Raw genomic sequence first — 12,489 nt, 5'->3', positions numbered from 1 at the left:
GAGAGAGAGAGAGAGAGAGAGAGAGAGAGAGAGAGTTTTGTATGAGGGAGTGTGTGTGGATGTGCACACACAGACATGTACATGGAGTGAAGCTGGGATCCATGTATGCTGCCATCTCAGCTGCTTTCTTCTTTATTTTAAAGTGAGCTTAGAGTTGAACTTAGGCCTCATTGATTTGGTTGGATTGACTGGCCAATAAACACGTGGGATCCCCCCCCCATCTGCACCCTCTTCAGATTTCCTCAGTGCTAGGGTTGCAGACATGCTCCTGGACCTCAAGTGGGTGCCCAGATCTGATTCAGGTCCTCACACTGGAGAGGCATTTTACCAACTCAGCCCTCTTCTTGGCTTCCTTCATTAAGAAAAATATTTTCGGTGGTGCTAGAGAACTAAGCTCAGGGCCTCACCTGCACTGTGCCAGCTGCAGCCCCAGCCTTTCTTCTAATGTTTAAAATAAAAAATTCCAGCATAGCCAGGTTGCGGTGGTGCACTCAGGAGGCAGAGAGAGGAGGAGCTCTGGTCTCTGTGGCTGCTGCTGACCAGCCAGGGCTGTTGAATGAGCAGACAGCTCCCTTCCTCTGTCCTCCCCATCCCCTTCTGGAGATGGAGAAGTAGGAAGTAATTGAGCCAGGATAATAAAGAAAACATCTTGGGAAAACTACCCCACAGTCCACAGGACCTGGGGTATCTTTCTTCATTGCCTGTGCAGTTGCTGGGGAATCACTACAGCCAAGAAAGGTTCCCCAATACTCGAAAGGAAATACCACTCTGGGTGGCAGCCAGCCATATTCCCAGGCCTGTTCCTTCCAACAGGGGAATTGGAATAAAATTACTTGGTGCCCATACACTCACATCCCTGGCCCTGTGAAATTACTTGCTTTGAGCACCAGCAGACTCAGAATTATATCCAAGATTAGGACATTCAACTATACATCCAGAGCATTTGTTTACACTAATCTAAAGAGTGTTTGTCTCCCTGCTCTGTGTCCTTCCGTTTCATTTTCCTGTTGATGTCTTTATTCTCTCATATTGCAGATATAGTTGTGAGCCAGCTCTAGGAGTCAGCCTTCATAGAAAGGAATGGTCAGCACTATGCAGAGGAAACATAAACACAAGGCTGACACCATCCTTAGTTATACCAGGCCACCACTGGACGGTCCGTCCCAAGTGCATCCACACAGCCCAGGCAATGTCTACCAGCCAGCTGCTGAAAAATCCAAGCCTCTGGGACACACAAGGTTTGGCCTGACTCTCACAGGAGTCTGGGTTAGAGGGTGACTCTGGGGTGCTGCTAAGTCTCATGAAAAGGCCCAAAACTCTCTGGAGTATTGAGCCTAGGCCAGTAGGAGTATAGATTTTGATTGTATTTGGATTTAAGGAGTCTGGGAGTTTGTTTGTTTCTAAGGACCCCACAAGCAGAAAAAAAACCAAAACCCCAGAATTGGCTGTTAAAAGGGTAGTCACGTAGTTCTGTATGGCTCAAACAGCACCGATAACAGAACAGCATAGATGTGACGAGGCCTGGTGGTGGAACCAGCTGGTGGGGATGTGGATAGTTAAGGGTCCACACCACAGCCCCAGCTCTGTCAGAGGAACACCCCCTGTACAGAGAGGAACGTTGGAGAACTGGGCAAGAGGCAAAGTTCAGAAATGACTTTTCTTCTCATGAGGAACTCGTAGTAAAATACATCTTTCATAATAAAAAAAATTACCATTTCTAGTTCACAGACTGTGGGTGAGAAGTGGAAGCAACTCCTTGACGAGAAACATGTTTGTTATTCCTACAGAGACTGTAGTGCCTACATTAACTGCAGACACAGCCCTGACTGGGTGTGGGTTCTTGTGTGGCTTCAAGAGAGAGGCAAGTTGGCCAGAACAAAGAGTGACCTGGAATCCAACTCTGTAAGGGGTGAGGACTGCTGTCTCCAGGGAAGGTACCATTTCTGTACAAATGTTCCCTACCTCCCTTCCTGCATCACAAGTTTCCACAGTAAAAAAATAACTTTTAAAGGCAGCAGGAGGATGTGTCCGAGGGAGGCTGTCAAGGGGAGTTACTTACGAATAATGCCAGGAGAATGTAGTTGGCAGGCACTTGGCGTCGGATATCCCTACAGCACGCAAGCACAATGATGACAACCAGGACAGCTGGGCTGGGAACGTGAAACCACCAGTTACTACTTCAGTTCTCCAACACGTGAGCAGTGTGTGCAGAGACAGACCCAAGTGTATAATCATGCCTGTACAGACCCAGCGAGGGACACAGATGTGAGTGTATCGCCACCTGAGCAGCGTGTCCAGACACAGCGGGAGGACACAGATGCAGGTGTGTTGCCATGTGTGTACAGAGATAGCAGAGGGACACAGACCCAAGTGTGTTGTTATGTGCTGATACCTGATATACAGAGCAAACTAAATTGCTATTTTCTACTTACCTCTCTTTTATGCCTTCAAAATGAGTTTTTAAAGTTTGATACACAGATAGCTTTTCTTTAAATTTTTTGTTAAAAATATAGATTCATAGAAAATTATAAAAGGATAGAGAAGTTCTATTAAAACTATATGAAATTTTCACCAATGATTTTGATTTATATATTATAGCACAATTTAAAAACCAATATACTGGTATAACATGAACACATAGTTATTTAACATGGGAGTGTGACTTATGTCTGTGAGTAGATACATGTAGCCACCACCTCAATTAACATTCAGGACTGTCTTACATATCAAAGATCAGCCTGGCATAAACTCTACACACAACTGACCCTGACTTCTGGCACCCATTAACTTGCTTCCCATTTCTTTTTTTTTTTTAATAATATAATATTAGGCTTTTTTAAAATTTATTTAATTAAGGATTTCTGCCTCCTCCCCGCCACCGCCTCCCATTTCCCTCCCCCTCTCCCGATCAAGTCCCTCTCCCTCATCAGCTCGAAGAGCAATCAGGGTTCCCTGACCTGTGGGAAGTCCAAGGACCGCCCACCTTTAATAATGAAAAGACTTAGAGAACCGAGGTTCCCGGGGAGAACAGGAAAGCAGAAGGGGAGGGGGGAGCACACCAGGAATATTTATTAGTAAGAAATATCCTCAGGGGACCACGCCCTACAAGCAAGGTGATTGGCTGGGAGGCTTCCCCTACAAAGGACACGTGTGGACAGGAGCGGCCTTTCTGGAGGGCATGGCCACCTCTGCTACAACAGCATCCTGGAAGGCAGGAGGTAGAGCAGCGCGGAGGCAGTACAGTGGGAAGGGAGGTTGTTCACTGCTAACAAAACCAAGGGCTTCCTCAGCAAAGCGTGCTTCCAGTGGAGCTACTTGGGGTCTTGTCTGGCGCGTTTGGGGCTCTGCTGTTCCTCACCGAGACATCCCTGAGGGAACGCAAGCTCTGCACTTGCTGCAGGCGCCGGTCGAGCTCCGCGCTGCAGGCCCGCTAGACTGTCTCTGCTTTCTTTACGTCCCCGCTCAAGGCAACAGCCAGGGCTCTGGGGTCCTCCTTGGAGACCAGCTTCAAATCCTGACTAGATAAGCTCAGCTCTGGGGCAGGCTTCTCCTTCAGCACAGTGAGGATCTGGCTTGTAAGTGCCACTTCGGAAGCCATCTCTTTGCTGATGCCCGTGTCCACCGCATCCGTGTCTCCACCGAGGGCGGCTTTGGGCTCTTCCTGGTTGGAGAAGATGGCACCCTCCTTCTCCAAGGCCCGGTGATACAGTTCTAGGAGCTGCTTGGACTGGCGGGCCTCCTCTCTCTGATCAAGCACCCGCTGGAGCGTGTCCTGGAGCCTTTGGACAGCGGCACAGCTTTGGCAAAGCTCCTGAGCCAGTTCTGAGCACGGGATGTCAATGAGCACTTGGAGGTCCTCTTCTGAGAGCAGGACGATGCTGGACAGGTCCTCTTTCAGCTGCCTGGCCACATTCTTCCACTTCGCCCCGGCTCCGCTGTCTGTTTCGTCGGCATCAAAGGACTCTTGGGAAACCCAAGCTGTTCCTCCATCCGAATTGTTATACGTCCACTTCTCATTACAGGCCAATGCCACAAACTTGGTATTGGAAGGGAGACAAAGGAAGTAGTCGTCATCGTCCACTATTGTACCGTCCTCGGCCAGGACCAGGGTGACTGGTGTCTGGGACTCATCAATGGCCAGTACTTCGCAAGCTTTGCGCCTCAGCTCCTCGAGGCAGGAGGCCGCCACGCCGTGCTGATCGCGGTTGTGGTTGCGGCGCAGCAGACACGGCTTGAGAGGCCGGATATCGTCCGGGTCCCGGTCCGAGTTGCTGGCTCCCCGCGCCAGCGCCATTCTCCCCAAAGTGCACCCTGACAGACTGGGAAATCCTGGCAGTCCAGAGCCGCTTTCAAGGTCGCGGGCACCCCTCCTCCCCGTGGCCTGTCGGGAGATGTAGTTCTCGCTACAGCAAGTGACGTGACAGCAAGGCACGCCGGGAGATGTAGTGCTGGCTAATCGCGTGAGTTTCAGGGCACTACCGGAGTCCTGTGGTTTCTGGAATGTTTCCAGGTGGTCATCCTGACCATATTCCATCTTGGTCAGTGTTCTTCTTCTTCTCGGGGGAGTGTTCTTCTTCTCGGAGACGAAAGGAGGACGCAAGACGCAACAAAACCCACGTGGCGAGGTTTATTGCAGCGTGCGCAACAGTGAAGGGAGAGAAGGGAAAAGAGAGCTTGCTTCCCATTTCTATAATTTTGTCTTTAAAGGATTTTATGGAGAGATAGATCTTTCAGGGCATCTGGGTTTAGTTTCCAGCACCCACATGGCAGCAAACAAACACCAGCAACTCCATTTCTAGGGGATCAGACATTCTCTGTTCCCCTCTGTGACATCTATGTAACATGATATACATACAAACAAGCACACACACACACACACACACACACACACACACACACAAAGAAAAACAAGTAAATTATAAGAAAATTATGCTTTTTCCTGGGTGTTTTTGCATGATTTTTTGTTCTTAGTTTGTGTTACTTGGAATCAGGATCTTATGCAGTCAAGGCTGGCCTTGAATTCCTGATCCCCTGTCTCCACCTTCTAAGTGTTGGGATTGTAGGCATGCATCACTATACCCAGCAAGACTGCCATTCTTTACCAAATTTTTAATAGTGATAAAATCTTGGCCAATAGTTCGTAGAAACATGAAGGATACTTACAAGAGTGCGTACATGAACCAAGGGATGCCAATGATCCACTTCCTTACAGGTTTGCTGGTTTAGAAAAAGAATACAGTTTTACATAATATAATGAATTGTACTAATTAAAATAGAAGTATGACAGTGTCATGAGAAAGATGGGCAAACTCTAGATGGCCCTGAGGCAAATGGGGAGGAAGCACTGAGACAGTCCTTTCAACGGGGAAACTGCTGCTAGCATGGCTTCCATTGGAGTAACCACTGGGCATGTGTGAGGCCCTCAATTAAAATTTCCAGCACCAAGAAAAGAAAGACACATTTAAAAAGTTATTTTTCTTAAATTACACAGCAGATTTAAGAAGAAACACATGGTTAAGACCTTCAGTTTTAAAAATACTGAGGGCCAGGCATGGTGGCACATACTTTCAAAAATTAAAAAATCCTTTCTCATTTTACATACCAATCCCAGTTTCTACTCCCTCCCCTCCACCTTTGCCCCGACCCCAGCCACATGCATTCCTCAGAGAGGGTAAGGCTTCCCATAGGAAGTCAACAAAGTCTTGCACATTGCTTTGAGGCAGGACCAAGGCCTCCCCACTATATCTAGGCTGAGCAAGGTAACCCTCCAAAGGAAATGGATTCTAAAAAGCCAGTTCAGGCAGTAGGGATAAGTCCTGGTCCCACTGTCAGTGGCCCCACAGATTGCCCCAGCCATACAACTGTCACCCACATGCAGAGGAGCTAGTCTGATCCTATGCTTGTTCCCCTGTTGCCACGCTGGAGTCAATGAGGTCACATTAGCTCAGGTAAGCTGTTTCACTGGGTACCCCTATCATGGTCTTGATCCCTTTGCTCATATTATCGCTTCTCCCTCTCTTCGACTGGACTTTGAAAGCTCAGCTCATTGCTTCACTGTGGATCTCTGCATCTGCTTCCATCAGTTGATGGATGAAGGCTCTATGATGACAAGGTAGTCATTAATCTGATTACAGGGCAAGGCCGGGTCAGGCACCATCTTCAGTATTGCTTAGGGTCTTAGCTGGGGTCATCCTTGTGGATTCCTGGGAATTTCTCTAGTTCCAGGCTTATTGTTAGCCCCATGATGGCTTCCTCAATCAAGATATCTCTTTCCTTACTCTCTCTGTCTGTCCTTCCCCCATCTCAAACATCCCGTTTTTAATCGCAGCACTTGGGAGGCAGAAGCGGGTGATATCTGTGAGTTTGAGGCCTGCCTGGTCTACATAGTGAGGACAGCCAGAGCTACAAGTGAGCTCCTATATAAAAAAAATACAATACAGTACAATACTGAGACTGATATATGTACAAGGTAAAAGGAATCATCTCGTGGTTCATATTGCAAATAACACTTTCAGTAGGATGGACTTGGTGACAAATAAATATTATTCCTTCAGAACTTTCTCAAAATGCTAGAGAATATCAAAAGAAAGCAATGTTCAAAGAAGAGTAAGAAAAATGTTCTTGGCCTAGGAAGTTAAATTCTAGAATCTCCTGCCATGTTGGTGGTTCAGAAAAACTTGTCTATAGAAAGAATATCATCTACAAATAATGAAGATCAAAAATCATACTTTTTGAAATGCCCCACATTAAAGTAAGCTGATATCCCATGAGCAGTCACTTGAGCAATATAACATCTGATTCTAGACAGAAAGAATGACTCACCAGAAAACAAATATGCTGATGATTACCATAGTGCAGAGCAGCTGAACTGACAAGATAATGAACACTTTCACGATGAAGCCTGTGGGGAGAAGATGCATATCCAAAGGTAAAGTTGAATGCAGTTTCCAGTTCCACAGAAGCAATGGACCCGTCATTATCTGAGGCTAGAAAGGGTAGTGCTGGTCTAGTCAACAGTGGGACAAAGAGACTCGGAGAAGGTTTTAAAGTGTGTGTGTGTGTGTGTGTGTGTGTGTGTGTGTGTGTGATTTAATTCTTTGAGAATGTCATACATCTCCACAATGTTTTTTGATCTCTGTAGAACTTTTAAAGAATATCTATTTAAGCAGCCTCAGTGGGACACACTGTGATGGAAGAAGGTCATTGGTAATAAACAAACTGCCTTGGCCCATTTTGATAGGCCATCCCTTAGGTGGGTGGAGTAGGCAGAACAGAATGCTGGGAGGAAGAGGAAGTGAGCTCAGACTCGATAGCTCTCCTCTGGGGGGGGGGGGGCAGACGCCTCAGAGAGAGGCCATGCTCCCCTCTCCCGGGCAGACGCACATGATGAAGCAAGCTGCCAGGTCAGAGATGCTGAATCTTTCCCGGTAAGACTTGTGCCACACAGTTTATTAGAGATGGGTTGATCGGGATATCAGAATTAGCCAGTAAGGGCTAGAGCTAATGGGCCAAGCAGTGTTTAAATGAATACAATTTGTGTGTTGTTATTTCGGGGTATAAGCTAGCCAGGCAACCAGGAGCTGGGGCGGTAGGAACACAGCCCGCAGCTCCTACTACAACACTGTAATCCCAGTTACTCAGAAGGCAGAAACCAGCGGAATGCACATTCCAGAAAAAACAAGATAATTGCGAACTCCACTTTTTAAAGCCCTCTGTCTGGCCCATTCTACATGGCATGCCTTCATTTTGCTTTAATGTTATTTATTGTCCTGCTCACTTAATCATAATTTGGATTGAGTTTGTGCTCTTTTCCCAATGGATTCAAACTCCATAACAAATACATCAATATAATGTGTTATTACCAGGAAATAGAATACTATATGGCCATAAAATGAATACAAACTGATGCTACAGAGCAAACTGAACCATAAAAACCTTACGTTTCATGAAGGAAGGTGATTTCCAAAAGAACATGCTTCATGCTCCTGCTTGCCTGAAATGGCTGCAAAGGGCAGATCCATGGGGTTGTAAAGCAAATTTGCAATTGGCAAGGCAGAGAAAGATAGGTTTACCTTCTGATGAGTTGCATTTTGAAGTAATAAATATAATCCCAAATTGATTATGGTGCTGACTGCAAAACTATAAATTTACTGAAAACATTGTATGCTTAAAAAGGGTGAACTTAGCCGGGCGGTGGTGGCTCGCGCCTTTAATCCCAGCACTCGGGAGGCAGAGGCAGGTGGATCTCTGTGAGTTTGAGACCAGCCTGTTCTACAAGAGCTAGCTCCAGGACCGGCTCCAAAACCACAGAGAAACCCTGTCTCGAAAAACCAAAAAAAAAAAAAAAAAGGGTGAACTTAATGAATTTAAAATTGTATTTTCATAGAGATGCTTTCAAGAATTACAGGCCTTCCTCCATAACTCTTGTCATATTACATTTCTAGTTTTCTTCCCTCCAGGATACTTTCATCTTATAGACTGTGCAACTTGTGAAGGCAGAGGAAGGCCTGCCTATCTCCAGAAGATGCTGCTGGAGAGCATTGACTTTGGCAAGGAGGATTCTTTATATATTTCGGTTCTCCCTTTCTATGAGATGTCTTTCTGTATGCTGTGAGTATTTGTTGCTCTCACTGGTTGATAAATAAAGCTGCCTTAGCCAATGGCAAGGCAGGATAGAGCCAGGCAAGAAATCATAGAAGAGATACAAGAGAAGGGCAGAATCTGGGAGATGACAGTCAGACATAGAGAAAGCAAGACATGTAAAAAGTGAGGTAACAAGCTAAGGACCAAAATATAGATAAGAAATATAGGTTAATTTAAATACAACAGTTAGCTAATAAGCCTAAGTCATTGGCCAAACATTTATAATTAATATAAGCCTCTGAGTGGTTATTCAGGAACTGGCAGGGGGAGAGAAACCTCTGATTATGCTGCCTCTTTAAGTACGGCATCCACATCTCCAATATGACTTTATAACTTGTTCATTCAGACAGTTGTTGTAAAGACTAATTGCAGAACCCCTGTCCTTGCATGGCACTCTGAAGGTCTTGGCATCTTGACTGCTGACTGATTAGACACACCTCTGCCCTGGCTATCTCATGATCTGACCCAGATCTTGTGAAACATGGCAATCAGCCCAACAAAGAAAGTACAAACATAGTGGCCAAGTGCTTCAAATAGGACCAATGGCAGGTGGATGAAAGCTCTTGCAGGGATGTGCTTCTGGAGAAGACTCTAAAAAGGTTCAGTTTGGAGAACTCTTGGGACTCCTCTCATGAATGGGACTGCTTGGAGTTCCAAGAACCTTTGTCCTCCCTTGGTCCTTGGTCTCTGGCCCTTGCCCTCTCCAACCTGAAAGGCTAGAGTTCCCAAAGGCCTCTTTCCAGGCTATGGCAAAGGATGGGACTAGGGGGGAGGTACCACTGGGAGTCAAAGTTCAGAGTTCACCTGCAAGTTATCCAAGCCCTGGGAAGGCTCAAGTACAGAATGTAGGACATGGGGAACCATAGCATGGACCTTAGCTACCTATGCTTCAACGTCACATTTCATGAGAAAAAAAAAGTTTTCATTTGTTTATGTCACAATTTTTAAGACTTCTGTCATTCTCTGATGAATATTATTCCTGTTCTATTCCAAAGTAAATATCTAGGATATTGAATTAATGTTTAAAGACCTAGACCAATATTATGTGATCATGTTGTATGTAGGCAAAACATTTCATAATCAACAGTTAACTCATACTTCCTAAGAAATCTGAATATTATTTGCCATATGTTTATTATGGATCTCTAAATCTCCTAGCCAACATCATGGTGGCTATGATGGCAGCCTATTACACATTTCATAGTAAGAAAGAGCTAAATAAAAGAGAACTCATTCTTTCTGGCAGTACACAGCATGGAAATACTTTAAGAAAACATTGCTCTTTTCCAAGCCCAAGCGCTGTACTCTTACCTCTACGAACAGACATGTCTTCGAAGGGACTGGGTGCAGCTGTGGTGCTCTCATCTGGGGTAACGTCCTCTGAAATCTGTACTGCATAAGTATTTGCTCCATCTCTGCTCTTTGGGTGTGGGTATTTTATGGCTTCTTGTGGTGTGTCTCTGGATGAATATGTGAAGGGCTGTTCCGGATTAGAACGGACACCTTTAATTGCTGCTTTCTGAACCAGGTATTTGTGATCTCCAGAGCTATAGTTGACGGGCTCACTGACCTCCAAGTCTATTTTCCTGGAAAAGAAGACCTGTCATTCATGTCTTTATGACCACGCCCCCATTATTTTACGATCCTTATAACTTTCAAGTGATTATATCCTATTTTTAATGATTGTGGATTCACCAATGTATAATAAATATTTGTTAAATGAACAAATACGTGTAATATGGATTCTGTAGAGCATTGGTTCTCAACCTGTGGGACTCGACCCTCTCTACAAACCTCTAACTCCAAAATATTTACAATATAATTTGTAACAATAGCAAAATTACAGTTATGAAATAGCAATGAAAATAATTTAATAGTTGGAGATCACCATAACACGAGGACCTGAATTAAAGGGCTGCACACTAGGAAGGCTGACAACCACCGCTGTAGAAAAAAAATAACTTTCCATTCTATTATGTAATTAATTTTTTAATTCATTCAGTAAGGAGTTCAAAGGAGATTCTGCCACTGCTTCTGTCTTCAAATGACTTATACTGGAGGAAAGAAAATATTCAGATGAATGCTGATATTAAAGGCAATATAAGAAAGCCTGGAATGTGGGAGGGCGTGAGATAGGAAAAGACTGGTAGCAGAAGATGTTCCCAGACATTCCCAGGGAAAAGGAAGTACATGGCAAGGCTGGAAGTGGGATAGCACTTTGTCAAATGAAGAGGTAGAAAAAGATTTCCCCAGATAGAGCAGTCAAAGTGAACCAGGACAGAGGAAATATGATAGGGCCCAGAAACTGAAGATGTTCACATTCCAGAATAGGGAAGCTGATAGTGTGCTGAGGTTAAACAATTCGGTCATGAGACTTCATCTTTTGAGGCTAGGTGGAGGAGGGGCTCAGAATAATTTAAAGAAATTGGCGTGAGTTTCTCAATGACACCATTAAGTTAGGAAGAATTATAGTCCCCCAATGATTCCACATCCCTCTCCAGGGACCCTGAAGATGTCATTACACTTGTTAAAAGAAACACTGCAGGTGCTCATAAAGACATTGAGATACGACGGCTCCAGGTTCAATCAAATCTCAGTCTTATGATCATACTTAGAAGAGAGGAAGACAGAAAGGACAGAATAAGAAAAGTAAATGGAAGTCAAATGCTATAATTGCTGTGAGGATGAACTCAGAAGCAGCTTGGAGCAAAGAGTGTAGGTGGCCTGGAGACGATGGAAAGGCAGGAAACACATTTCCTCCTGGAGTCTCCAGAAAAGAACTCAGCCATTTTGGCACCTTGGTTTTAGCCCTGTGAATCTGATATGGGTTTCTGACCATGCACTGTGAGACTGTGTGTTTGTTATGCTCTGTGGCACTAAGTTTGCACAAAGTTGTACAAGCTGCAATAGAAAAGCTAATGCAACAGGCAGTCTCTGAAGTTTGCAAGCCAGGAAATTGGGGATTTGACTACAAAGACTAGAAAGACCCCTCTACCTACAGAGAAAATCAGTAGAAAGCAGAGACCAGAAATGGTGGTTGAGGAAGTTGGGCATGGCTGCTGTGCTTGGCAACCAAAACACCAATCTTAGGAAGTCAAAAGGTGAATCAAGGCAAAGGCAGACTCTCCCACCCACCTCATGGTACATGTGAAGGTTCCTTCCTTCCTTTCTTTCTTCCTTTATTTTTATTTCTCTCTCTCCTCTCTGTTTTTCTTTCTTTCTTCCTTCCTTCCTTGCTTGCTTGCTTATTTCTTTCTATTTTTGTTTGTTTTTGTTGTTGCTGCTGCTGTCACTTTGTAGATTAGGCTGGCATTGAACTCAGAGATCCACCTGCCTTTGCCTCCCAAGTGCTGGAATTAAAGGCAAGTACTACTATGCCCAGTTACGTTGGAAGATTTCAAGTAAGGTCCCTCTACTGCCACCTGCTTCTTGTCTCACAAGGGACATGATGGAGAAGAAGACTCAGATGGTAAAGGTAGGGTAGACAGATAGCCAAGCCAGAATGATGTGAACAGAGGGTCCAAAAACCTGCCAGGCTCCTGGAGAAACAGATGCTATTTAATAAAGATCTCCTTTTTCCTCCAATTATCTCTAGAGTTTACAAGATTCAGTAGGATTTCTAGTAACACTAAAATTCATTGCATAAATATATGAGAAAAAAACAAGAACATATTTGAAAGAGGCCTATAAGAGATAGAGTAGTGATTTACTTTAGCAGAAATCAAAAATATATATACATATGTTTATCAGATGCATATGATATAAAGCTATATGACTAAAATTATAATGCTAGTGTAGCAATAAATAAATGGATCAAAGGGATGGAAGAGATTCAAGGAACAGATT

At 44.6% G+C, this 12,489-nt stretch overlaps 1 protein-coding gene and 1 pseudogene across 2 annotated transcripts in view; both read right to left on the bottom strand.

The window, feature by feature from the left end:
- LOC101993990 (protein lifeguard 2) overlaps positions 1 to 12,489 on the bottom strand; it is a 30,620-nt gene that overhangs the window by 15,888 nt on the left and 2,243 nt on the right. For both annotated transcript variants that reach the window (XM_005371771.3, XM_013355409.1), the window contains exons 3-6: positions 9,955 to 10,229; positions 6,823 to 6,901; positions 5,164 to 5,217; positions 2,060 to 2,150 (exon numbers count right to left, since the gene is read on the bottom strand). In XM_005371771.3, the coding sequence (XP_005371828.1) occupies positions 2,060 to 2,150; positions 5,164 to 5,217; positions 6,823 to 6,901; positions 9,955 to 10,229 (499 nt within the window). The remainder of the gene's footprint in view (positions 1 to 2,059; positions 2,151 to 5,163; positions 5,218 to 6,822; positions 6,902 to 9,954; positions 10,230 to 12,489) is intronic.
- On the bottom strand, positions 3,052 to 4,861 carry LOC101993704 (annotated as a pseudogene).

The sequence above is a fragment of the Microtus ochrogaster genome, unplaced genomic scaffold, assembly GCF_000317375.1.
Source record: "Microtus ochrogaster isolate Prairie Vole_2 unplaced genomic scaffold, MicOch1.0 UNK126, whole genome shotgun sequence".
NCBI classification, from domain to species: domain Eukaryota; kingdom Metazoa; phylum Chordata; class Mammalia; order Rodentia; family Cricetidae; genus Microtus; species Microtus ochrogaster.
The sequence above is the reverse complement of the archived record's forward strand: the minus strand, read 5'-3'. Positions and strand labels throughout refer to the sequence as shown.